General features: G+C 38.6%; 1 protein-coding gene across 5 annotated transcripts in view; it reads right to left on the bottom strand.

The window, feature by feature from the left end:
• Pdlim5 (PDZ and LIM domain 5) overlaps positions 1–27,852 on the bottom strand; it is a 160,401-nt gene that overhangs the window by 20,623 nt on the left and 111,926 nt on the right. For all 5 annotated transcript variants that reach the window (XM_070022291.1, XM_070022292.1, XM_070022293.1 and 2 more), the window contains one exon: positions 10,044–10,219. In XM_070022291.1, coding sequence (XP_069878392.1) covers positions 10,044–10,219 — 176 coding nt within the window. The remainder of the gene's footprint in view (positions 1–10,043; positions 10,220–27,852) is intronic.

Genomic DNA, 27,852 nt, shown 5'->3' with positions numbered 1-27,852 from the left:
CAGCCTTCATCTTTGAACAGCTTTCATTGAATTTGAGATTCAATGGACTTTGTTTCTGGGTAATCTCTACCAACTAAGGACCTTGTTTGAAAATTATTTTCTTTTGTACAAAATGCATTTCAGCACTACAAAGTTCATCTAGAAATTCAAAGCCAATAGCTACTCTCTAGACACTAATAGTCCTGATGAGAATCGTCTTTCATTAATTATAGGGGTATTGGGGTTTGAACTCAGGACCTATTCTTGCTAGGTAACTACTCTATCCGATGAATCATGCTTCTAGCTCTTTTGCATTTAGGTTATTTTTTTCAGATACGGTCTCATGTTTTTGCCTTGGTTGGCCTCAGGCTAAGATTTTCTTAACTATGTTTCCTGAATAGTTAGGATTACAGATGTGAAACACCACATCCAGCTTGTTTGTTGAGATGGAGGTCTTGCTAACTTTTTGCCCAGGCTGGCCTTGAACTGTTATCCTCCTGAATCATATTTGGGTAGGTGGGATTACAGGTGTCTACCACTTTGCCTGATATTCTCTTTCCTTAAAGGTTAAAAATGATATAAATTCAATCTATCCTTTTGTTTTTCAACATTATGATGGTAAACACAGCATTATAACGAGCATTATTAAAGTTAATTAAAAATTAAGGGAAAAGCTAGCAGTGTGTCACACAATACTTTTTCAAATACATAATAAGTTTGTTATGTTAAAAAAGTAAACAAGGGGATGGGAAGGTGGCTCAGTAGTAGCGTTGCTTGCCTTTCGTGCATGAGGCCCTGGGTGCAATTCTTCAGCACCACATAAGCAGAAAAAAGCCAGAAGTGGTGTTATGGCTCAAGTGGTAGAGTTCTAGCCTTGAGTTGAAGAGCTGAGGGACAGTGCCCAGGCCCAGAGTTCAGGCCCCACAACCAACAACAACAAAATTCACAGTATATTGAGTTGCTAGTTTAAACTACTTGTCATGGTGTTATAGCTAGAATTTAAAAAAAAAAAAAAGAAGTCCTTGCTTGATTACACATAAGCTACATTGACAATATCTTTTTTGGATTATCAGTTACAATTAAAGACAAAGAATTTTTAAAAACTGAATCATATATATTTGCCAATTTCATAGAATACTTCCTCTTATTCACTAAATCTTTATACCATTTATAAAGTGTGAAATTCTTTACATTTAATTGTATTTCCCCTGTCCTAAGCAAATTATTCAGGTTTGCATTTTTAAAGCAAACTGGCTAGTCTAAGTTTTAAGTGATCTTTTTCTGAGGTTAATTTTCTTTTCTAATCTGACCACTACAAGGTAATCATCAGCCCAATAATTTCTTCAGTAATTGTTCATACATATATATTGTTGTGGGATTGCATATTATTGTAATATACACATAAACATAATACATAGTATTATATTATGTGAAGAATTCAATATTATCTAATTATATTCTTCAAGAACAGCTGAGCACGATAAAAGGTTCCAGTGTAAAACCACCTGTTAACATGAATAGAGTTCTTAGTAGTACAATGTATGAATTCTTTGTATATTTCTTTATATACAAAAATTTTAAGCTCAATAAGTTGAGCTATTTTATAGTTTTGCTCTTTATGTTATGTTCCTGCATGGCTCTTTGTTAACTGTAAACCAAAATAGTAAGGATCACAATGCATATAGAAAGCTAGCTGACAACACTTGCATTAACTATGAGAGTCGCTGATTCTTTGTTTCATATAAAACCAATTACCAGTAAATATTCTTACAACTGACACATATACTAGGTGAAAAAAATACTGTATTATGTCAAACTTTAATGGGACACTTCAGTCAATGGGAATGATATCCCAAAGAAGAAACTTAAATAATAAAAGATGTTGCTAGTATCTTCTAAGGCAGTTTATTCTTAATTAGATGGAGTGTGTTTGTAGTGCTGAACACGTCACTAGGAGAGCAAGTTTGGGGCTGGAAGATGAACTGCTCATGACAACTAAACAGCATGTAATCCTGCTCACCACCTTCAGAGGACAGCAGTCTGGTCCAGGCTACCATCTTCTTTTGACTAAAGGATTATTGCAGTGACCTTTTTCTCTCTTTCTCGTTTTCTTTGTTGGTTGTGGGGCCTGAACTCTGGGCCTGGGCACTGTCCCTAGGTGCTGTCCCTCAGCTCCTCAGTTCAAGGCTAGTGTTCTACCACGTGAGCCACACCACCACTTCCAGCTTTTTCTGCTTATGTGGTGCTGAGGAATTGAACCCAGGGCCTCATGTATGCAAGGCAAGCACTCTATCACTGAGCCACCTTCCCAGCCCTGACTTCGTATAAAACTCCTGGACACAAACAAAGAAAGACACACACACCCATCAGGTCAGATCATGCTACTTGCCTGCCCAAAGCTCCAATAGCTCCCTCCTAACCTAGCACTAAAACCGAAGATCATCTACTGAGTTTGTGAGCCCAGGAAAGTGAGAACCCAGTGGGTTAGAAGTGATTTGTATACTGATGACATCTGAGTCATGGAAGTGGGTGATATTGTTCAGGGGAAGGATAGCCTGAAACTAGAAGAGGTGCTTAGGTAGAAAGCAGGTGCCATACGTATCTTAGTGGCTGAAAAAAACAGGATAGTATGTCATTTGAGCCAGTGAAGGGAGCAGAGAATACGGAGCTCAAACTGTGTCTGTTTGACTCCGAAGCCTATATTCCTATGGAATCACTCATCTACTGCTTATTACGAACTTACTATGTGTCAAGCTCTTTGCCAGTGACTACCTTGATCCATTATAACACTAAGATAAATGTGATCCTCAAATGTCACAAAATCTTGGAAGTATCCATTTTCTGGACTAGTTCAGAGAAGTTCAATATAGCAACTTGGGTTAATGTCTGCTACTTTAGGTGGATTTATTTCTGTTATTTAAATTTCCTTACTCAATCTACTAAGATAATTTTCAGAACAATTGATGTAGGTACTATAATGTGAATATAAAATATGCGAATGCATGAATGCGTTATTTGCTAATTGTTTTCCTTCTCCTTCTTTCTTAAACATTTTACTTTTACCAGTATCATTTTTTCTCTTTGTGTTAGATCAGGACACATCAACCATTTATTCTGTGAAAGATTAATTTCGTTACCTACTGTGATATGTCTTTCTTTCCCTAAATCTTGCTGCCTATATTTTAGCTATTATAAATAATGGGTGAAAAGCTCCTGAAATAAAACAATGGTTATAAGGCTGGATTCCTTAGAGTCTGAAAAACTTTTAAAAGCACACTGTGATATTAAGGGATGCAAAAAGAAAACTATAAACAGGGATAACCAAAAAAGGTTTTAATTCCTTATTAAAAGCCCAGTAATATTTCATTCCCATTGTCAGAATAAGGCTGATATTTAAAATATTAATGAATATGAGTGCTACTCTTCCAAAAGAAAGAAGAAAAACATCACTGCCCAAATTATATGCTAACACTCTCAGGGAAATACAGTACTATGTAACTCAACAGCCAAGGGTTGTCCTCAAAGGTATGGTAGAAATGTCAGCAAACACTGCATTGGGAAACAGCTATGGCCACATGTGCATAATACTGCTCACAATAAGGGCTTTCTTCCTGCCCCTTCCCCAACCATCTCAAACAGAGGGTGGCCAGCAGACTCACGGGGTCTGTGCATATTATGTCTGTCAAGCCCTGAATGTGCATAGCATAAACAACGGCTACTCTTCATGATCCAGGCATGAAATCATATCCAGCAGAAATGGAAGAAGTTAAGCCAAGATCTAAGATCAGAGGATATTCTGAGGAGGTTTGTGCAAGTTTTATTAAATGGAATCAAGGACTTTAGCCCAGTGATTAAAAGCCAAATTGGGCAGACTAAACTATTATCATTTCGGAGTGGTAGAGAATGCTGGAATGTATGCCATGAAAAATTGGAACAGGTGCAACCAAGACTATGTATCAAATATTTCCACAACTTCAGGAGGTTGGTTTCTTCCATTAGCAGCCAGCCTTTCAACTCTAAGAACCTAGATTATACTGGATCTAGGCTATCTTAATTTAAGTGCGTATGGGCACTGGGATTAGGTTCCATTCTCTTTTTAATTTCTTACATCACATATCATCAAAATTCAGTTCACACACACACTTGGCTTTTTTCCTCCCTATTAACTGATCTTACAAAGAAAATGATTGGGTCTAAGTCACAAATAAAAGAAATCTACAATGTGCCTTGCCATCACAAGTGAACAAGTTATCACACAGAATAATCTCAGTATCATTAATCCAATTTGTAATTTTATACTAGGAAGACAAGCCCATGTTTTAATTGTAAGAGGCCAATAAGCTTCTTGTTTTTTGTTGTTGTTGTTTTTAAGGAGTAGAACAAAGGAAAAGTTTTTTTTTTCTTCTGTAAAACAGACTAGTAGCTAATACTGAAGACTTTGTGAGACTTTTAGACTCTTACACAAGGGTTAAACTCTATTACTGTAGCAGGAGAAAGGCCACAGACAATACATAAAGAAAGGAGTAAGTAAGTCTTCAATAAAAATTTAGCTATAGAGCTGGGAAGGTGGCTCAGTGGTAGAGTGCTTGCCTTGCATGCATGAGGCCCTGGGTTCGATTCCTCAGCACCACATAAGCAGAAAAAGCTGGACATAGTGCTGTGGCTCAAGTGGTAGAGCACAAGCCTTGAGCTGAATAGCTGAGGGACAGCGCCCAGGCCTAGAGTTCAGGCCCCAATACCACCACCAACAACAATAACAACAAAAACAAAGACTTTAGCTATAAAAATAAATGGTGGCCAAGCCAGATGTGATCAAGAATAATATTTTATCAGTGATTAATTTAAACCATATCCACCAATTAAAATAAGATGCAATAATACTTTATGAAAAGCTTTTATGAATAAATCTAGATGTCTTTCTTTACGAAAAGTTTGTTAAGTCCTGATGAAAGCAGAATGGCAGTCAAGAAGAGCGCTCACAAATGCACTTGTTTTGACAATGGGCAGCTCTGCTGAGGGTTTTTGTGGCAAGTGTGCTGTTTCGTTTAATGATGTCGAAATGCAGGGGAGCAGCTGGCAATAAAACACTATTAGAAGAGATGAAATTCACGCAACTGGTAGCAGTTTACTTATTCACATAAAAATTTAAAAATGGAAGGAATAAATCTATCCGTCTTAGATAGGCAAATCTAGTTATCTCGATTTATTAGTGTAGCACAAAAGCCTACAATGAAATTTGGGATGGTTGTAGCAATAGTCATTTCCTTTCTCACCCCTATCTCCTTTAGACTTCAAATAAAAGATAGATTTTATATCCACTTATAGCTGAGATGCACATTATTCAGCCTTTGATTTAATCAAATCACACAAGTATATCTGAGTATTCCTCAAGAAAAAGAAATGACCTATCAGATCTCTCCAATGCTCTGTCCATAACCAAGTGAAAAGACATTTCCTTTATTTCTAAAATGTAACATAAACCAGAGGCATAGTATACTAAAGAGTTGAATTAAGGAAAATCTTATCTGAACAATCAAGGAGCAAGCAAGTGGGGGAAGGGAAATTTTGTACACATTAGCTCAGTCTCCAACTCCATCTCTTCCTAAAAATGTTGACTGAAAGTGCTTTTGTTTTTGGCACAAACATGAAAAAGTATCCTTCCTGAATTAAATAAGTCTTCACTACAAACAAATGCCTGTCTGATCTCAAGACTGTATTCTTTGAAATTTAGGTATTTCATTTTCCACATTGATCTCGATGTTTATGCCCTCTGGTCTGGGCCTTATATAATCTCATTTAACTTTTGTTGGCATGTTTGTTGCTGATTTCTGTGTTAAACGCAGTACTTTACATCCAAATTAACTTGTCCACGATGATAAAACAGGTGGGACTACCTCTTTATACATTCGTTATACTCTAGTACTTGGACCCCATGTGCAGTGAGCTATAAATGGCCATATTCTTTGAAGTGAAAATGAGCTTACCACAGAGCTCTAGAATTGTTGTTCATTTGTTAATCTCACAAATACATGATTAACTTTAGTACTTCTTATGCCTACCACCTCTAGTTCTTTTTCTTTTTCTGAAAATAAAGTAGGAAGAAATAGAAAGAAAGAGAGAGAGAGAGAGAGAGAGAGAGAGAGAATGAGAGAGAATGAGAGAGAGAGGGAGAGAGAGGGAGAGATAAAGAAGAAAAGAAAAGAAAGAGAAGGAAGGAAGGAAGGAAGGAAGGAAGGAAGGAAGGAAGGAAGGAAGGAAGGAAGGAAGGAAGGAAGGAAAGAACGACACCTTGTTCCCCATTCAGGTAAGGGGAATTAGATTTGTTCCCTTTTTTTGGCAGCAGTTGGGTTTGAACTCAGGGCCTTATGCTTCCCAGACAATCACTCTATACCTTTAGCTATTTTCCCAGCCCTGCAACGTTTAACTCATATGGCAGATTAATACCTAATGTGCAATTTGGTATTTTTAGCAGACAGTGACTCTTGGGGAAATTTCAAGTCCAGTACGAAGACAGAACATCTTGACAAAAGAATGTCATGTCCTTTGATTTATGTGCAAATTTCCAAAATAAGAAAGCCTGATCTCTTCACCCACTCAGTCATTGAAAGCTTTCAATTGTTCAGGTACTGTAAAATGAAGACTGGGAGGCATTGGTTCCTGCCCTTCAAGGGACATAAAACCCATGGTAAAGACACACACATAAACAACTAAATAGAACATGTAAGGGTTATGATAAAGATATGACCAGGTTTGTAGGAGTAGAGAAGACTAGATAACTAGTGAAAGGCTCCAGAAGACTTCATAGAGGTGACAACTAAACTGGTGAATGGAGGTCAGTCAGGGGTTGAAGGGATGGGAATGCACTTTGCTTGCATGTGGCCTTGCATGTGGTACAGGTGTGATCAAGGAATGGATGCAAGTGTAAGCTTCAGCCTGGGAGGGCTGCACCGCAAGAGCAATCTTCCACAGCGAGGGTGAAGAAGGTGGGCGCTGGCTACTAGGGAGATGACAGCCCTGTTAAGAAGTCTCACAGCAGGGGGAGATGGGAAGGGATGGTAGGGGAAACAAAGGAGGAGGCAACAATGCTTGATAAGAAATGTACTCATTACCTTGCTCGTGTAATTGTAACCCCTCTGTCCAGTATTTTCGCAATAAAAAAAAATTTTTTTTTAAGAATAATATGAAACAAAAAAAAAAGTCTCATGACACAATCCACCTCGGCTCAGAACATTTTCAGGTAGAGTAGACACATGCCATCTGATGTGCTAGATGGTAACACTGTAAGTAATTTATCAATGCCATCACAAAAAACTAGAAGGCAGAATTTTTTCCTATTCTCTATGAACTAGGTACTTTAATATTTTATATCACTTAGTTACTATAACAATACTTTGAACAAGACTTTGAAAGATCCTTCTAAATAGACGAAGAAGAGGCAGACTCACAAATATTAGCCTCAGAACTGGGCATGGTGGGATATGCCTATAATTCTAGTGGCTGAAGAAGGATCTCAAGTTCAAGACTAGCTTTCACTATATACCAACTTCTGACTAAAATAAGAATAAAGATAACCTTTTACAACCCATACAGCATATGCCATTGCTATTCTTTAGGGTCACCATCTGGCAGAAAACTGGGTTCACTGATTGGGCCTGATCTAGCAAAGTGTTGCTTATATTCCTGTACATACATCATTTTAATTTTCTGTGTAATTAAAACAAAATTAGCAAATTAATCTATTCTAACCTATAATGGTTTTTTTACCCTTAATACTGGATATATGTGGAATGTTTGACTGTATTTGGTACGATTATATTTTGTACTTATATTTGCATGTCATGAGCTAAATATACCTAACCTGGTACCCAAAATTTAAATAGACTCTTAAAAAAACCTACGCAGAAAACTAGGTCATATATAAACAAACACAGGGATGCATTTTTTTCTTACTTTTACCATTAAATTCACCAAGATTTTGAAAACAATGGATACAATCACCACTTCATCATATACCATATGAACATTTTGTGCAGAAAAAGTAAATAAAAATGCAAATATTGTAAATTAAATGTAAAAAAGTACAAATTCTCAATTCTGAAAAGAAGAAAAATCTCAACTTTTATGTGCTTTTCTAGATTCAGGTCAATCAATGTTTCTAAGATTACTAAATCTTAAGTTACGGAAGTAGTCTTTTTTTGTTTTTCTGGAGGTAGCCATACACCTAGGATTTGAACTTAGGATCTTACGCTTGCTAGGAAGGTGCTCTACCCCAGGAGCCATATTCCCTGGTCATAGAAGGCAACAGGCCAGTAGTATTGCTAGCTGACATGAAAGTCAAGCTTTGATTCTCTGACTTCTTTTGAATCTTACTATTTTCATCTAGAATATTGGCCTCTAAACATTAGGCTCCTAAAATATCCAATCTTTTGAGTGGCCGGCAAGTCTGCTGGAAAGTGGGGGAAACAGGAGTGAGTGGGTGTATGTTAAACTATATGCCTGAGAAAACGATCATCCAGTTTAAGCTATAATGCTGTTACATACACACCTAGTGCCTAATTATCAACTGGCATAGCATTACTGAGTGCTTGAAAGATTTCTGGGTAATACAAGCTACCTAACACCACAAGTGAAATGACCTGAGATTTAAAGTCAGAACTTCATTGGCTATTAAAGAAACTGATGACAGGCTCAAAATACCCTTGTAGATCTTCAAGTTTCACCCAGGCCTTTCTGCTGTTTCTTTCGTCTTTGTTTTTTAGCACATAACTTTAAAAAAAAAAAATGCATTAGTCACCGCTCAATAAACAGAAAAATAACTAAAATGCTTTTTAAAAATCTATCTTGAAACTATTTTTTAACCTGTAAATTAGGAGAGAGAAAAATACTTTATTTGAGGCCCAAAATGTCTCTTTGTCTGCTTGTAGGTTTCCAAAACCTAGAACAAGAGAAGTATGAGAAGCTCAAGAAATTCTTTCTGATTTCAGCTAGAGATTGTGATAGATTTCACTGATTTCCCAATGGGAAAATATTCTGATAATACTGGTTGTTTTTTTTTTGTTGTTGTTCTATTTTATATATGTTTTACACTCATGTTTTTTTCAGATTAAATTCACTCATACTTTCTTGGGCAGTAGGGGGAGCATAATCTTTTAAATTTTAAGCGTTTGAATCATAGTTGCTGGTATTTGCATGCTGCTTATTCTGAAAAATCTAGAATAAAGGATTCCATTGCCCTCTAGTGGCACTTTTGTTGTACTGTATTACCAAGGAATTCCTTTTAGTAAGAGGCAGAATAGACCATAAATCTTTGAAGAGCAGTATGGTTACTTCATATCCTCCCTTTAGTTTCTGAAGTTCTCAAATAAATGCTTCCTCTCTTAAGATGATTTGTTTAAGGATTTTGTCACAGGGATGGAAAAACTCATTTAGCACAGCTTGGATGTGTCTGTTGTTTGCACACATCAGAAAGACCAAAACGGGGGCTGGGAAGGTAGCTCAGCGGTAGAGTGCATGCCTTGCAAGCATGAGGCCCTGGGTTCGATTCCTCAGCACCACATAAACAGAAAAAGCCGGAAGTGGTGCTGTGGCTCCAGTGGTAGAGCACTAGCCTTGAGCTGAAGAGCTGAGGGACAGTGCCCAGGCCCAGAGTTCAGGACCCATGACCGGAAAGAAAAAAAAAAAAAAAAAAAAGAAAGAAAAAAGAAAAAAAAAAAAGACTTTAAAAAAAAAAAAAAAACAGAAAGACCAAAACGATCGGTTTCCAAAGGGAACCTCTCAATAGTAGTTTGTCATGAGTAAGACTCCAAGATTACAATTCCAAACCTGCTTTGTGTGTTACTAGAAAACAAGGGAACGAATGACACACTGAATTGTATCAGATATGGAGAATGTTCCAGAGACATTTCAAAGACTAAAATAGGTAGAGTTACTCTTTGTCGTCTGATCTGCATCTCAGATGGCTAAGAACAGGATTTACTAGGGAATTCTGTCGTATATCCCAGAACACACTTTCATACTTGCACTCACTTGGGAAAAGCCAGGGGTAAGAGATTTCTTTGGCATACCTGCTTGGCTTGGCCGCTGCCAGCTGGGTGGTTTGATGACGCCGGTGGATGCTACAGGTCTGAAGGCAGCGGCGGTGGTAAGGCTGGCCGCACTGGGTCTGCCCACGCCTGCGCTGTCCGCACCTTCACACACCATCCGGGGTGAGGCTCCTGCCGAAGTGGGGTGCTCAGTGGGGCTGGAACCCAAACAAGGAGACATTGTTGGTGAGGCCATAACAACTTCCCCTAGCAACTCTCCTCTCCTATCCAAATCCATTAAATCGTGAAGGAAAATGAAATCTTGATTTATTTTCAGAAAGAAAAACACATGATGACTGATGAATTGCTCTCGTTTAAATGAAAAAAAAAAAAAAGAGAGAGAGAGTAGGAAACGATAAGGAGCCTGGTAGCACTGGTTCTATACTTTGGAAATTCTCTTTCAAAGAAATACCGTAAGAAATTGGCTCATGAGACGAACAAGTGACCGATCCATTTAAACCGTTAGCTACTCGTATCCACGGTTCAGAAGAACCATCTAGATGAAGGCAATGGTAACCTCTACGAAATGACATTAATGAGTGCCTTTTGCACACTCCTGTTTTTCTTTATGAACTAAGTTTCTCTGATACAGGACTGGCGAAGCCCTTTCTTTTGTCAGCTTAGTCAGGCACTCAGTTGTTCAGATCCCTAGTATAAGCCACACACTGTGCTACCCGCTGGCCACCTGGTACTAAGGGAGAGATGGCAGCACTTGTCTAAGACAATGCCAGTTGTGTACCATTAACATCGGGGTAAAAAGGGACTAGACTACCATGACTCTCTCAACCATAGTTATCAGCTTCCCATCCTGTATACTGGCCTACCTGTTCTAAATTTGACATCTTTTGCAAGCTTTACATAACCGATACTTTCCCCACCCTGTGCCCATCAAATCCCATTGATGATTCACAAGAGTAGCAATAATATCCATCTTGCCCTTTGTTCCCTACTAAGAAACTAACATAAAGCACTTCATTTCCCTTTACCAAACTTCAAAATATACTTTGTCTATAGTATTGTTAGTGAAAAGCAAAGGTAGTGACTACTCTCGAACTGGGTGGATGAAGAGCTACTCAGCAACTGCATGCACACTTCTGTGTGTACTGGAAACAAAACTTTTTTTTTTGTTTTGGAGAGAAGAGCCATAGGATTCTATCAAGTTCTGAAACTGTAGTCAAAAAAAACAAATAAACCAGGGGCTGGTGGCTCATGTCCATAATCTTAGAGATATGGTAGGCTGAGATCAAGAGAGTTGAAGTTCTAAGCCAGCTTGGGCAAAATTTGTGAGACCCTTTCTCAACCAATAGCTATACACAGTGACACATGCTATTATCTTTGTTTCATACAAAGGTGAGGTCAAGAGGATCACAAGACAATATAGGCAGAAAAGTCTGTGAGATTCATCTCTACGGAAGACACTGGGTATGGTAGTGTGTACTGGTCATGCCACCTGTAGTGAAAAGCATAAAATAGGATCATGATCCAAACTCTGGCCAAAGTAGGAAGTGAGGCCCCTCTATAAAAAATACCTAATGTTGGGCTGGGAAGGTGGCTCAGTGGTAGAGTGCTTGCCTCGCATGCATGACACCCTGGGTTCGATCTCTCAGCACCACATAAGCAGAAATAGCTGGAAGTGGCGCTGTGGCTCACGTGGTAGAGCACTACCCTTGAGCTGAAGAGCTGAGGGACAGCGCCCAAGCCCAGAATTCAGGTCCCACAACTGGCAAAATAATAATAATAATAATAATAATAACCTAATGGAAAGAAAGGAATCGGTGGGTGGCACAGACAGATTATCTTGCTTAGCAATTAAAAAGCTCTGAGTACAAACTCCACTGCTATTTAAAAAACAAAAAGTAATCCAGAACTGTAACAAATCATTTTTCCATAACATTGGAGAGGATGCAAGTACAAACTTGTTACATCAGATGATTGATCAGTCTGTAGCTAGCTAGATGATAGATCATCTATCTATAAAATACAGACACATTAGTTATTACCACTGTTTTATAATCCACCATTAATTTTATAGGGTTCATTCAATGAGATTATGCTTTTAGAAACTACTTAAGATCTGTTTTGTACTTACACATTATACTTGATAGTTTTAGGCCTAATCATTAGGTATAGGAGAAAAATTGATCAATGTATTTTAACCCTGCTTGGATTTACCATGCCCTATAGGCTCGTGGTTGGATACCAGCTGGTGACAACATGCATTACTAGAAGGCAGGAAGGCAGGAAATCAGTCAGGCTCATGGAAGTATTCTAGAAGGGGATATAAGAACACAGCCCCTCCTCACTATCTAATGTCCTGACACCCCATGGGCGGGAAGGGGGGCAGCTTTACTCACCCTCCCTCCTGGCCTTAATGCTCTGCCCCAACACAGACCCACATGCCAGAGCCAGCCAACACTGGACTGAGACCTCTGATTCCATTAAGTCAAAGCCAACCTTCCCCCTGGACGAATTGCTTTTCTCACACATTTTGTCAACAACAGAAAACTAACTCAAGTAGCACTCAGATGGTAAAACTTAAGTTACCTTTTCAAGCAAAGTCTTCATGCTGAACAACTTTAAGAGAGTAGCCAAACAAATGAATGATTCTTTTTTTACATGATTCCAAAAACTGTATCTTACTTGCCATTTGATTAGTATAGTATTTACTTGCCTAGCAAGTAGAAAAGTCTGTAATGTATTAAAGTCATTTATTATATTCATGCAATACATGACAATATTAGGCTTAATTAAATATTAGTGTCATTACTCATCATTTCATACCAAACACCAAGTGTGCCAATGAAAGGTGTCACAAAAGAATAGCAGGTGAGCTCATTGCCATACAAAATAAAAGCTGGTAAATTAGCACTGCATTGAGATTACAGTTAATTTACAACTGGGAAGAAATCAGCTCCAGGATTCTGCTAGTTTACACTGTGGTTGAGTCTAAGAGAAAGCAACAAGGCAAGCACCCATCTGCTCTCACATTACCTGCTTTCTTTAACCTGGAGAGAGCCAGATGATGTCCTGGTGGACTGAAGATAGGGAAAAGCTAAAGGCTTGGAAACAGGGCTGATGCAAAGTGCAGCCAGGAGAGAGGGAGACCTTTCAGCACTGGAGAGCCTGGCAAGCATTTGAAAAAGAGTTATAAGTGAAAAGTTACAGCTGCTAATAGGAGAAAGTAGGTTTTAAGAGTCATGATTGAAATACTTCCTTTGAGATCAAGATACCTCTGGGCTCACTGTATTATTTTACTCACTTAGATAAAGTTGAATAAACTGTCACCAAAATTTGGCAAGGCAATCTTTTAGAAAGCAATTAAAACTAGAAAGATACAGAAATGTAAAAAAGAATAACCCATAAAACGATTTAACTCTTTAGGGGGTAGATAGGTAGGAAAGGATATCTGGCAGAGCAGTTAGGTTGTACAGTCCACCCCTGGGTTTTGGGTGAAGATAACAGCAACAGAAACTTCACTTCTACTTGATTCTGCATCAAATGCAAAAACTGAAAATTGGGTAGATGTCAGTGGCTCATGTAATCCTAGCTACTCGGAAATGAAAGCTGAAAATCAAGGTTCAAAGCTAAACCTAGCAGAAAAGTTTCTGTGAGACTCTTATCTCTGAATAACCAGCAAAAATCCAGAAGTGAGGCTGTGGCTCAAGTAGTAAAATAGTAGTCTTCAGTGAAAAAAGCCCAGGGAAAGCACCTGGAGTTTAAGCTCTAGTATTGGCACAAAACCAACACAAAGAAACAAACAAAAAAAACGTGACACTGAAAATTATGAACACTCTCTCTTAAGGCCGTAAGCACATGACTTGCAGTCATCTTTACTACAGAGAAAAACTGTACATAGGTGGTACCAATGGAGAAATATGAAGGATGATTTTTACAACAACAACCATCACCCCCTGGGATTTACTCACAAGCTGGAAAAAAAAAATATCCACCCCACAGTGCAGGGCTCACACAGAGCTCCAACCATCTCAAATGGGTGTGCTGCCCGAAGTAACATCAAACCAGAGGATGCTGAGACAATCTGTGGTTCTACCTGGTTCTTGCTGCCAGGGCAGCGGACACAGCGGCAGCTGCCCTGCTGAGTGCTGCACCACTGTATCTGCCAGGAGAGGAGAGGGAAGAAGGGCCTCCAAAACCTTCCTCAGAACCGTCCACATGCCTTGTGGAGCTGTTACACGGACAAGTAGGGAAAGACAGACAGAGGAGAGGAAGATAGAAGAATAGGTAAGCAGAACAGATACAAGATAACCACCAGTCTATCTTACAATTTAGATATAAAAGCATGCAATATCAATCAGGTAACAGGACTTCAAGTCATTTATTTACTCTGGCTGTGACTGCTTCCAGAAATTAGAATTTGCTGGGTAGTCTTATATAAAACAGATCTTTTAACATAGAAACACTCTTGGTCCCCTCTAGCTCTATTTAAAATTACATCAAAACCACGTACCACCCAGTAGAAGACTGACCTGCACTGAATAACGAAGTAGAGTTCAATTTCTATAAGCAAAGAAAGAAAGTTATGTGTATTCTCCCCGCCCTCCAAAAAAAAGTCCCTATATCAAGAACGTTACCTTGGAGATGAAGTGTGCCTACAGCATGACATTTTAATGAGACTTGTGTTTTCAGGAGAAGCAGGTACAACAGCTGCCTGGGCAGAAGCAGCAAGATACATTAATGTGAACCAGAAATAACTGATTGTGGACAGCTAAGAAGAGTCCATTTAAATTATTCAGAGTGAGTTGTTTGGGGAGGGCTAACATCTGTGCAAAAGTAAAAAAGCAATTGCAGTGACTGTGACCAAAGCATCATCTGCAGATTTCGTGTCTTGATTTTATACCTCTGAAGATTGTTTTTGAATTCAGAGCTTTGAGCTCTGGTGTTTGAATTCAGAGCTTCCTTTGAGCTTGCTAGGCAAGTGTTCTACCAACTAAGCCACAACCAAAGCACTTTTTGCTTTAGTTGTCTTTTGTCACAGGGTCTCAGCCTGGACCACAATCCTCCTTCTGCTTGCTTAGCTAAGATGATAGGGCACACCACCGTATCTAGCTTTTTACTGACTGAGTGAGTTTCTTAAGGGCTTTTTGCTTGGGATGACCTTGAACTTTAATCCTCCTGATCTAAGGTAGATTACAAGTGTGAGCCTCCATGTCCAGCTCCATGCCAGAATAAGGTTTCATCTTTGGAACTCTTAAACACTAAGTAATTATGTGTCGACTTCAATGCAGGTTAGAGGCAGCTCTACTGTTGACTGTGAGGTGGACATTAGTCTTTCTGTCAAAAGATCTGAGAGCTGGGCACGGGTGGCTCATGCCTGTCATCCTAGCTACTCAGGAGGCTGAGATCTGAGGATTGTGGTTCAAAGCCAGCCTGGGCAGGAAAGTCCGTGAGACTCTTATCTCCAATAAACCACCAGAAAACTGCAAGTGGCGCTGTGGCTCAAGTGGTAGAGTGCTTGCCTTGAGCTCAAGAGCTAAGGGACAGCACCCAGGCCTAGAGTTCAAGCCCCATAACCGACAAAAAAAAAAAAAAAAAAATCTGAGAAACTGTTATCTCCACAGGATGGAATTTTACAAGCCATTGGAGGGAAAATTAAACAGCAAGCATTTGCAAACAATTATACAGACATCTTACAAGTATGAGTTTTTTTGCAGATTCAGACACTGACTTGAATTTATGGCTATTCTCTGCTGTGAATGTTTAGAGAAAAGAAGAGTAAGGTCTCAGGAGAGCAGAAATAGTTGGTAACAATGGCAGAGCTGGGTAATGCGATTGTTGAGGTACAGAATAGTTACCAAGGGACCTAACTTTTTATCATTCTATATCTTTGAGGCAACAGTTCCTCTTTGGGGGAAATAATGGAAATACTAAGAAGTAGGACCTTAAAAACTAAACGTCAGATTAAAATATATATATCACCTAGCTAGACACTATGAGTCCTGCCTATAGTCTTGGCTCTGGAGGTAGAGATTGGGGAGATCATGGTTTGAGGTCAACCTTGGCAGAAAAATGAGCGAGACTCTATCTCAACAAACATGCCAAGTGTGGTGGTTCATTTCTTAGATCTCAGTTATGTATGAGGTATAGGGAGGTAGAGACTGGACTGGAGAGAAAAAAGTGAGACTCTATCTAAAAAACTAACCTAAAAATAAACATGAGCTTGAAGTATTACTCATTTGAGTTCTTCCTAAGGCAGAAGGCTGAATTCAAATTCCAGCACTGACACACACACACACACACACACACACACACACACACACACACACACACACACACACACACACACACACACACACACACACACACACACACACACACTAAATTATCCTTCTCCTGTAAGAAGAATAGGAAAACATACTCAATTTCTTTTCTTCTATCTTGTCACCAATAGTAATATAAAAGGACTATTAATACCTCATAAGTGCCATTAGTAACCCAAATATTCTGAGAGTATTATCTGGGTGTTTAGGAACATACAAACTCTGTCATAGGTAAATGTTCTAATTTAGAAGAGCGTACATGGGACAAACTCAGAAAGCTGACTTGAAACATCACAAAATAAGTAAATAAAAGACACAGATTTCCCGGTTCTACATTAGACATTAGAGAGCAACAGTGAAAAGCAATGGGAAGCAGTGCTGAGATGAGTGCCAAGCAGCCTCCCGTTAGTGAGGTCAGTTCTGCAGCCGATGACCACTTTTTCCTTCTTAGTCAGACAGTTTTAGTAACCAGTGCTTCACCAGCGCTGAACCTTAGACAAACCAGCAAGGCAAAGCTCTACCTAGAAAGTGCAGATGCTACTTTAGGAAGTGTGGCTACTTGTCTGCCCAGGTGTAACACCTGGCAAGCAGCAGGTGGGTGAGCTCCGGTCTTACATACGTCTTCCTGAAAACTGCCAAGGCTACATTTCCAGAAACGAAGAAGAAGAAAAAAAAAAAAAAAACATTCATGAAAAAAGCAAAAACATTCATGAAAAAATCCAGGAGGTATTTAGCATATTCTGTATATCATCTTTTAAATATACATTAGTTCAATTCTTCAAGAGGTTAAAATCAAACATAACATCTCCCCACCAAAAATATAAGCTGGTTTTTTTAATCCATTTAATCCTTCTTAGGGATTAAATGGGTGTGGCCATGTCAATGGGAGGAGAGAAGGCAGAGGAGAATTCCCATTCACTGACTGTGCACTTAGAAAGCTTCAAGAACATTCAGGCTCCAAGAATTTCAGTTTTCCAACATAATAGGTAGAAGCCAGGTCGGATGGGATTTGGAATGGGTCTGCCTATACAATGTCTATTACACAATGCTCCCAGCACCTTGGGTGGAGCTCCTGCATGGTATACTTCATAGCAGCCAAAACTTGCTTTGCACACGAGACTGTTGAGATCTACAATTACGTGAGTGCTGCGAAGATACAGAAATAGAAAAGCACAACGTATATTCCTTTTCAGAACTGCCATCCATTTACTATTGTTGTAAACCACTGCATACAACTTGAGAAATTGTCATATGAAATGAAAATATCATTTAAGAGGTAGACAGAAAAAGACAAGGGTAAAATGTTCTGTGACAAAAGTCTAATATGGTTTGTTGTCTTTTAGCCTACAAGTTAAGAACAGTTTCCATCTTTTTTTGTTGTTGTTGTTGGTCGTGGGGCTTGAACTCTGGGCCTGGGCACTGTCCCTCAGCTCTTCAGCTCAAGGCGAGTGCTCTACCACTCGAGCTACAGTGCCACTTCCGGTTTTCTGGTGGTTTATTGGAGATAGGAGTCTCACGGTCTCTCCTGCCCCGGCTGGCTTTGAACCACGATCCTCAGATCTCAGCCTCCTGAGTAGCTAGGATTACAGGCGTGAGCCACCAGCGCCTGGCAGTTTCCATCTTTTTTAAAAAAATTAATGTATGAAAATTTCTGGGCACCAGTGGCTCACACCTGTAATCCTAGCTACTCAGTAGGCTGAGATCTGAGGATCTCAGTTAGAAGCCAGCCTGGGCAGAAAAGTCCTTGAGGCTCTTATCTCCAATAAACCACTCAGAAAAAGCCAGAAGTGGCGCTGTGGCTCAAGCGGTAGAGCGCTAGCCTTGGGCACAAAGAGGCTGGACAGCACCCAGACCCTGGGTTCAAACCCCAGGACCAACAAAAACAAACAAACAAAAAACCCAGAACATCTTACACATGAAAACCACATAAAATCCAAATTTTGTCATCTATAAATAAAAGTTTTAAAATACCACCACGGAGCTCATTCATTTACATAGCTACAGCTACTTTCTTACGATATAAAAAGTTGAATAGTTACTACACATCTTAAGAGTCCACAAAATTTAATGTATTTACTATCTAGACCCTCACAGAGAGAGGGAAAAGGAGGTGCCAAGCTGTGTCAGAGTGAGCATCTCAAGACACGAGTCTTGTTGTGTGTTGCTTAGACCTTCCAATACTGCTTGAAGGTACCGTAATCAGGGGCTTCCTGCTCTTCAGAGTGCTCACCGGGCTGCCTGGCCCTCTCACATGCTCCAGTCCATCCTGGACAGGCCAGATCTCTTCCACAGGCCTCGGTGAACTCTGCTACCCCAGCACCCCTCCTCACCACACCTCCACCGGGTCAGTATTCAGCATCCTCCGGCCTCAACTCAGATATACTTCCCCCATGAGGTGTCCATAAATCCCAAAGTAGATTAGGTTGTCCTTGCCACATATTTGTACAGTGCTCCATTCTTTTCTTCATACAATTGGTTGTGATTGCCACTATACCATTTGTGATGTCGTCTGTTTAAATTCAGACTTGCTCAGCTGATGAGAAGCTACCAAGGTCACAAACCATTCATTATATTGAACGATAGAAATGAAAGTTGACAAAAGTGCCTTCCAAAATCCAAAGAACAAATGAGTAATTGTTGAATAAATATATGGATGAAATTTATTGTTTTCAAATACAGAACTCATGATACTGCATGTTCCCTAGTATTTCTACCTTCTAGAGACAATTAAAACTAAACAAATTAAAAACATTTAACCTAAACTAGTATTATTGCCCAAATAAGGAGGGACACATGATAATGTAATGGCTAGAATAAAATACATTAATAATATCAAGAATCATTAATATTTTAGGAATGACTATCATTACCATGTCACTTGGCACCAGTGGCTCATGCCTGTGATCCTATCTACTCAGGAGGCCAAGATCTGAGGATCTATCTCAGTTCAAAAGCCAGTCCGGGCAGGAAAGTTCCTGTGAACTCTTATCTCCAATTAAATACTCAGAAAAAGCTGGAAGTAGTGTTGTGGCTCCACTGTGGTAGAATGCTATCCTTGAGCAAAAGAGTTCAGGGACAGTTCTTAGGCCCTGAGTTCAAGACCCAGGACTGGCACAAAAAAAAAATTATTGTCTACATAGGACAGGTTTTAAAAGATGAGAGGCTTTTTTTGTTGTTGTTAATGCTTCCTTGAGCTATGTTGACTGGAAAAATGAGAATGAAGTTTATGTTTCTCATGAAATATTGTGAGCAGTAACTCTTCTTTTCAATTTCCTCCTTTATTCATATATTTATCTGACAGCATAAGTGACTTTTTTCCCTCTGGTTTAAAGCCAGATTTCCAGGATTTCAAACAAGTGGACTTGGGAGGTGTCCCCTGGGCTCTGCACATAGACTTTCATAGTCAGTCTCTAACGATACGAGATTTCTAACAACATCTCAAAGTAACTCATCTGATACAGAAGAAACAGAAATATCTATCCTCCTCTGACATACCTTCATTTTTATTCCCTTGAGGGAATAAATATTGTCTACAGCAAACAAACTTTCTACTTTGTCTGTTGCTTAAGGGAGTTTTCATTTCTCACCAGAGGGGCATGAACTTGCTCCTTCCCAGATATGTCTGCAGAACTGGCTTGCTGCCTCTGGCTGGCTTTCCTCTAGGAAAATGAACAAAGAGCTATTTGTGCATTGTGGCTTTCTCTGTACTGTGTCTGGGCTTTTTAATGTGGACTCCTGCTAAAGGTGTGGCCCATAAAAGCAGGCAGGTTTATCTTCCTAGGTCCATCCTACAGGAGCAGATAAGAAGACACTTTCCCTGAATGCTGACAATTAACTGTGCCAAAACACAGCCTTACGCAGTATTCTCCATCTCCTTCCTTCTCAAGCATCTCAGTTAACCAAAGTAGAATCTGGAAATACATCCAAGTCATGGCTGAATTTGGACCTTTAATGTTAGAGGACATAGCAGAGGGGTTTTTAGTTTGGTCAAGGAAGCTACTATTTGTCTGGAACAATAACTATCATCTCTGGTTTCTTCATAGTAAATACTGCCATGTTTGCTTATAACTGCAATCTCCCTTTCAGAAAAGTAAAACAACTAAATCTCAACTTTAAATTTGTGGCACTAAATTTATTTATTCACAAATTTCAGCCATTTTGTGCTCTGAATGCACAGAGCAAGGAGAACTATATATTAGAAGCAAAGGGAAACGATAAATTAGCAATAATGAAAATGTAGCGAAAACGAAGTTTATTTGTGTGTGTGTGTGTGTGTGTGTGTGTGTGTGTGTGTGTGTGTGTGTGTGTGTGTGTGTGTGTGAAGAGAGAGAGAGGACTGGATCGCAGCCTCATGGAAGGCAGGCAAGAACTCTACCACTCAATGCACAGTCCAGTGAACTAGATTTCTAGGTACTTCCTACTTACTGCAGCAAGAAAAAAAAAAAAAAGACCCAAAAGGAATTTTGTCTATGTCCGTTCTAGTTCTGGGGCTTGAACTCCAGGCTTATAGTCTTACTTAGCTTTTTTAGCTCACAGCTGGTGCTCTACCACTTGAGCCACACTTCCAATTTGGCTTTTTGCTGGCTATCTGGAGATAAGTCTCACAAGACCTTTGCCTGGGCTGTTTTTTTTAATTTAAATATATATATATATATATATATATATTATTGTAAAGATACTGTACAGAGAGGCTACAGTTATATGACCAAGGTAATGAGTTCATTTCCCATGGAGCATTGTTACCCTTTCCCTTGTGCTTCCCCTTGCCTGGGCTGGTTTTAAAACTTGATTCTCACATCTCGGCCTTCTCAGTACCTAGGATAACCGGCAAGAGCCACCTGCCCGCAGCCCAAAAAGGGGTTTTGCTGATGGAGCTGGAATTTATTATTTGCTGTTATATACTAAAATATGTATCTCCTCTAACTCTGATGTTGAAATTCTAAACTCCCATATGATGGTATCAGGAAGTGGCCAATGTGGTCTTGGAGGCAAATTAATGCTCTTCTAAGAGGAGGCCAGAAAGCTCCCCTGCCCCACCCCTCATATAGACACAGGAAGAAAATGGTAACCTATTAACCACAAAGCAGCCCTTCCCAGACCCTGAATCTACCAGTCTTGATCTTCCCAGACTCCAAGACTGTGAGCAGTAAATGTCTGTCACTTAGGTCACTCAGCCTATGGTATTCTGGTTAATAGTAGCCTGAATTAAGACAGTTACATTGAGGAAAGTTTTCTCTTTGCCCACACATTCTATTTCCTCACACCTTTGAGACTGCCTGACTTTCACAGTTCCCTACTATTGCTTTCCCTAAAGGCAATTACCTTTATTTACTACGTAAACAGCTCAACATGAAATCAAGTTATTGATATCATCCCTTAATCTCTATAAAGAGAAATGCTGTTGTGTATAAAGACAGGCAAAGATGAACAGACGTTGGACTGTATGTTTAAAAATACAGTGCGCAGACCTTTAAGGCATATCATCACAATCCTACCAAAAGCCCAATTCTTCTGTAGTTGCGGTAAACTCAACCTTAACTCTTCTTGCTCTATATTAGGTATTTCTTCCCTAGATCTTTCCTATCAGTGACTTTAGAGATCTCTTAGTTTAAAACAGCTTCTTTCCCACAGGACACATCCTACAAAAAAAATGATGTATGACTCAGAATGAAAAGGCAAATTGTTCTATTACTTGATAGGGTTATCAACTTCAATGGCTCAATAGCCATGTACTCTCTAACTAAACTCATCCTAATTTCTCCCATTCAATCACTCATTTCCATTCATTCAACAAAATAAACAAAAGCTTTAATTTCCATATTATGCCATCTTCATACATTCTAACCTCTCCAATTCCCTCCCTTCATGGAGCTTAAATTTTTCCCTCCAATCCTGGAGATGAATCCCATCTGTTTACCAGCCTCATCCATCAGCTCCTGGCTCTCATTCTTTACTGCTTTCTCCATCTCCAAATCCAGCTGGGCTCTTGAAAACCCTCTATCACTCTACTAGACCCTCTCCTTTCTCACCTGTTTGCATTCCCTTTCTCCAGAGGTGAAATGAAGCAAGTATCCTCCTCTCTTTTCTCTTTCTAACACTACCAATTATCTTTTATCACCGAAACTCCAAGTCCTGTGAGGCTAATGCTATCTGTCTACTACTCACTCTGGATGCATCTTCTTATCTTGTCTCTATCTCACCCAGAAGAGCTTTAGCCCTGGCCCTCAGCCTTCCTCTTCACCTTATCCCTAAAAATTTTCTCAATGACTTTAATAGAAGTCTGTTGAATCACTGAGTGACCTGCTACTGACTTTCCTGATTTCTTCCCTTCAGTGATACGTTCTTTTCTGGGCTAAGCCTTAGGACTGGAATACTTCAAGTATGCTCTCCAAAGTGTATGACCTTTACTTTTGCATCAGCAAGTACAATATGCCTGGAAACTTGCATTTTAAGCACCTTTGTTCTCTTACTCTTCTTTTTTTTTTTTCATTTGTCAGGGCTGGGGCTTGAACTCAGGGCCTAGCCAGTGTCCTGAGCTCCATTTTCTCAAGCCTACTTGAGCCATAGCATCCCTTCCAGTTTTCTTGGTAGTTTAGTGGAAATAAAGAGTCTCATGGACTTTACTGCCTGGGCTGGCTTTGAATCCCGATCCTCAGATCTCAGCCTCCTGAGTAGTTAGGATTATAGGTGTAAGCCACCTGCGACTAGCTTCTTTTACCTTTTGATGATAATCAGTTTACTGAGCAGAACTATAACCAACTGAACTGCTACTGAATTCAACGACCTAATGATTCTGCACTCTCCATCACCCCCCAGAGGTCAAAGCTTCCTCAACAAATCTGTTCAATTCTCTTCATCCCCACGGCTAAGGTCAGTGTCATATCTTGCCTTAATTTAGAGAATGCTCCTAATTTGCAGCCTTCTACTCACATTATTTCTCCCTTTTCAATTAGTTTTCCATGCAATTCAGAATGACCTTCCGAAACACATTTTAGGTGTTATTCCCGGAGTAGAATCCTCGGCTGTGCTGTGTATTTCTTTGGGAGAAGAATCTAAATTCCCTACAAGGCAATACAAGATTTATTCCCCTGCTCATTCACTGAATCTTGCATCACCTTCCTCCTTTATTTACAATATGCTATTCACAACAACTTTCTTTAAGTTCCTTGAATACACCAATATGTGATTTCTCTTGTCTGGAGAGCACATCTCCTACATATCTACATGACTGACATTGTCAGGTAATTCATGTCTCAGCTTAAGTATTTTCTTTTTCTCTAACTAGTGCCCAGTGGTCTTCCTCTTCCTAACCCTTCATTGTTGATCATGTTGTCTTGTATATTATATTAGAATCTAAATCTGTAATATCTGCTTTTCCATTCTCTCTAGACTGAGTCCATGATGTTACCTTTACTCTGCTTACAAGTGAGTGGAACAAAAGCATGTCTTGGGTTTATTTACTGTACACAACATTTGTAGCTATGACCTAGTTAACAGGAATGACTGGTTCCAGCACACTGCAGATACCAAAATCTAACAATTCTCAATTTTTATATAAAAATTATAGGATTTGCATCTAACCTACACACATTTTTGCATATACTTTAAATGAAAGCTAAACTACTTTTTCTTTTTTGAGAGAGGCTCCTGCTATGTTGTCACAGCTTCCCATGCAGCTAGGACTTCAGATCCATGCCACTGTGAGTGGCTCTAGATGACTTATAATGCCTAGTGCAATGTAAATCCGATATGAACAGTTGTTACACTGCTTTGTTTAGGGAATAATGACATGAAAAATTACAAATGTGCAGTACAGATGAATGTTTTTAGATCCATGGTTGGTTACATCGATGGATGAAGAACCACAGACATTGAGCCAACTAAAATAAACACGAGCAGTAGCAAGCCAATCTGGTCTATGCATTCCGAGACTAGGGAAGAACTTTCAGTGAGGACACAGCAGAGGGTTTAGGAAAAAAAACAAAACCACAAAGGGGTGACATGGTCCAAAAAAGAAAGGTACTCATTTCCTGACTTATATAACTGTAATCCCTCTGTATATCACCTTTATAATAACAATAAATATTTTTAAAAACCAGCCCATAATATCAACTAAGACCAATTAATTATTCATAGAGTATCCTCTGATCCAAAGAGAGATTAATTGTTCCAATAGCTCCTCAGCTGATTTTTGTGGGATTATCTAGTACACTGTCAGAGACTAATGTCAGGGCCTAAACAATAGATTCTAGGTGGTATTTATTACTGATGAATAGAAATGCTGGATTTCTTACAATTTAGCAGCCATATCGCATTATTGACTCTTACTCAGTTTCTTTTTTCTCTTCTTCAAATATCCAAACTTGTTGCTTTTTTAAAGAAACTATCTAGTTCCGCTAACCTTATCTTCTCTGAACCAGGTACCGGATAAAAGAGCAATACATTTTGATCCAAATTGCAAGTAATTATGTTCAATTTAACTTTTTTTTGCTAGATTAGGTCCATTTTTGTAAGTTTCAAATATCTTCTTTGAAAACTGATTTGGTTAAAGAAAATGTACAGATATCTACAAGTTTACACAGGAAGTAGTAAAGGGCTTGATCCAGGACCCTCATGGATCCTTTAGTATTCTTTGCTTAGAGTCCTATCAACCCGCTAGGAACTGTAAAAACTGCAATAGTCTCATTCTACTGTTAAATTTAGGGTGGACCTCTTTTTTGATAACATATTAATATTTACCCCATTCCAAAGAATGTTAGGTTGGATGTGTTCTACTTCTTGAGAATTGATTTACAATTCTCCTGTATCTTTTCTCAGTGTTCACCAGCCATGATTTTAGGAATGTCTTATAGGAAGTAGAGGTGTGGCTCAAGGAGTAGAACACCAGTTTTGAACAGAAAAGCCAAGGGGAGGCACTGAGTTCAAAGTCTAGTACTGAAACAAAAACAAAAAGGAAAGAAAAAAGAAATAGCAAGAATATCTCCTAGATATTTTTCCAAGTGATCTCAAGTTTAAACTAGACCACAGTTTAAAAGTCAACATTTCTTTTTGGAAAAGCAGTACTATATTTGCTTCTCCCACTCTTCCTTCCTTTCTTACTCTCCAGGTTTAAAATAAATGCAAAGAGTACTAAATGCAGAGTACTACTTTGCAAACCTAGGTTTTAACTATGCTGTACTGTAAATTATTGAACAAAAATAAGTGGATAGAACTATTTAGAATCAATTCCCAAAACTATTTCAGTATTTGCCTTTGGTTTGAGTGCTTTGTTTACTTAACTCTTTCAACAATGAATCCTAATTCCACAATCACTACTGACAGCATCACTTCAGGTTTTCTCTTTCCCCTTGAATCAATGTTATTTGGTGGGTTTACCTTTGAACGATTTTTTTCATGGTTGTTGTACATTTCATTACCACCACACAGTGCTGCTACAACATCCCATAAAAAGATTCAGCAAGAAATATTTGATTCCTTTTTTGTTAGAATCTATAGATAACTTTGATATAAGCAAGTTTGTTTAAAAGTGCTGCTGCTCTACTTGAAAACATCAAATATCTCCATTGTATAAGTCATGATATACACCTACCTAGAGCTATTAAAGTATTTCAGAAACTCAAGTTTCAATTTTCTTCCTTTTTATGAATAAAGTAGATTAAAGGACTAAATAAAGCCAGGTGCTGGTGGTTCATACCTTATCTCCTAGCTAGTCAAGAAGCTGAGATCTGAGCACCATGGTTCAAAACCAGCAGGGGCAGGAAAGTCCATAAGTCTCTTATTGCCAATTAATGACCAGAAAACTGGAAGTGGTGCTCTGGCTCAAAGTGGTAGAGCACTACCTTTGAGTGAAAAAGCCCAAGACCTGAATTCAAGTGCCATAATCCACTAAGAACATAAAAAGACTACTAAATATATCCTATTAAATCAAAACTTCCACAGGAGTTAGCCTAGCTTTCACATATTCTCTGTTCAAAGAAATAAATTCAAACTCTTCAGGAGTAAATAAGTAAGTTGGACATAGTTAATACTAAAACAGAAAGATCCAAAACATGGAAAATTGAGACTGATTCTAAAAGCAGGTGAAATTATTATTAAAAGTTTAATGTACAAATGTGTGTAACTAGGCTTACATGAAAGAAAAAACTGAATCTAGGATTGTGGTAGAGTGCTCAGCATGCATGCTTGCTTGCCTAGCATGCATGCAACCTCGAGTTCCATCTCCAACAATACAGAAATATTACTCAAATAGGAGATTAGCTCTAATCAATTGTCTTGGGAATCTGAATAGTCACTGTTATCTTGGATTCCAGGATATGGGTGGGTCAGGAAACATTTTTTGGAAAAGGTCATGTTGCACATATTTTGGGTATAAGCCATATAGTTTCCAGTAGATATTCTAAAATTTATATATGTGTGTATGTGTGTATATGTATATATATGAACATCTTTTGAAAGATGATTACCTAGCATGTTATTTATCAAAAATATATCTGCTCAATTTCTTTGATAAAAATCACACTATCATAAATCTTCGTGTAAACATGATGTAAGGCAGATGGAAATCTTTGATGTGACAGAAAAATGTAAAATCAAACGGCATCAAAATACAGAAAATGAACACTTCACCATGGCAAATGCTCTCCTATCAATGCTCATAACTAAATGTTGCCAAGTTGTGATCTTTCAAATAGTGTATCTGAAGTTAACCACATTAAACTTCAGAAGTCATCCTTAATATTGAGTATTACAGCAAACTCCTTTCATTTCCTGATTTAATTCAGCAAAATAACTCTGTTGTATAAAATGAAAAGAATTAACCCACACCAGCCCCAGTGGTGACGTGATAAAATCTTCTTCTAAAGTACTTAGTACATATATTGGACTGTTAGGATTGAATTTTGATATTACAAATACTGACCTGGATAGAAAGTTTACTTTGGGAAAAATAATTGTTTTCAAAATTAGACAGCTCAACAATTTGTGTGTGAACATCTACAGGTTCTTAATGTTCTACCCTCACTGAAGTGCAGTAACTACTTATGTTCAGTAGATGGCGAGATTTACACTGCAGTCTCCAACCCCATGTTCGCATAAATGTAAAGAAGTAAATTAAAGTGGATCAAGTACAAATATTCCATATTTTACAACTAAGAAAATGTACCAGATTTTATACCCACTTTAAATAGGTGATCTTTCTTAGATTGGCAGACATTTATAATGTGTATCATGGTATTAGCTAAAAATTTCTACCTGGTTAATTTTTAAGTTATCTTTTAAAATGATACTACTATGGAAGTGATGGTATTATCTTTTGGAAACTGTGAGTGTTAATTCTTACTTCACAAAAATATGTGTGAATGTCACATTAGGGAATGATTTCACTGCCTTTACATATCTTAGAAAACAGTAGTTTAGGATTATAGGTACTGTCAACTGTTATATATAACAAGGATATTATTTCTGTTCAAGAAGTAACTTAGGGATTCATTCTTCAGTGTCAAATCACATTTTCA

Source organism: Dipodomys merriami, unplaced genomic scaffold (assembly GCF_024711535.1).
Source record: "Dipodomys merriami isolate MVZ:Mamm:240054 unplaced genomic scaffold, mDipMer1.0.p SCAF_15, whole genome shotgun sequence".
Lineage (NCBI taxonomy): Eukaryota > Metazoa > Chordata > Mammalia > Rodentia > Heteromyidae > Dipodomys > Dipodomys merriami.
This window is presented reverse-complemented; position numbering and strand designations above follow the sequence as displayed.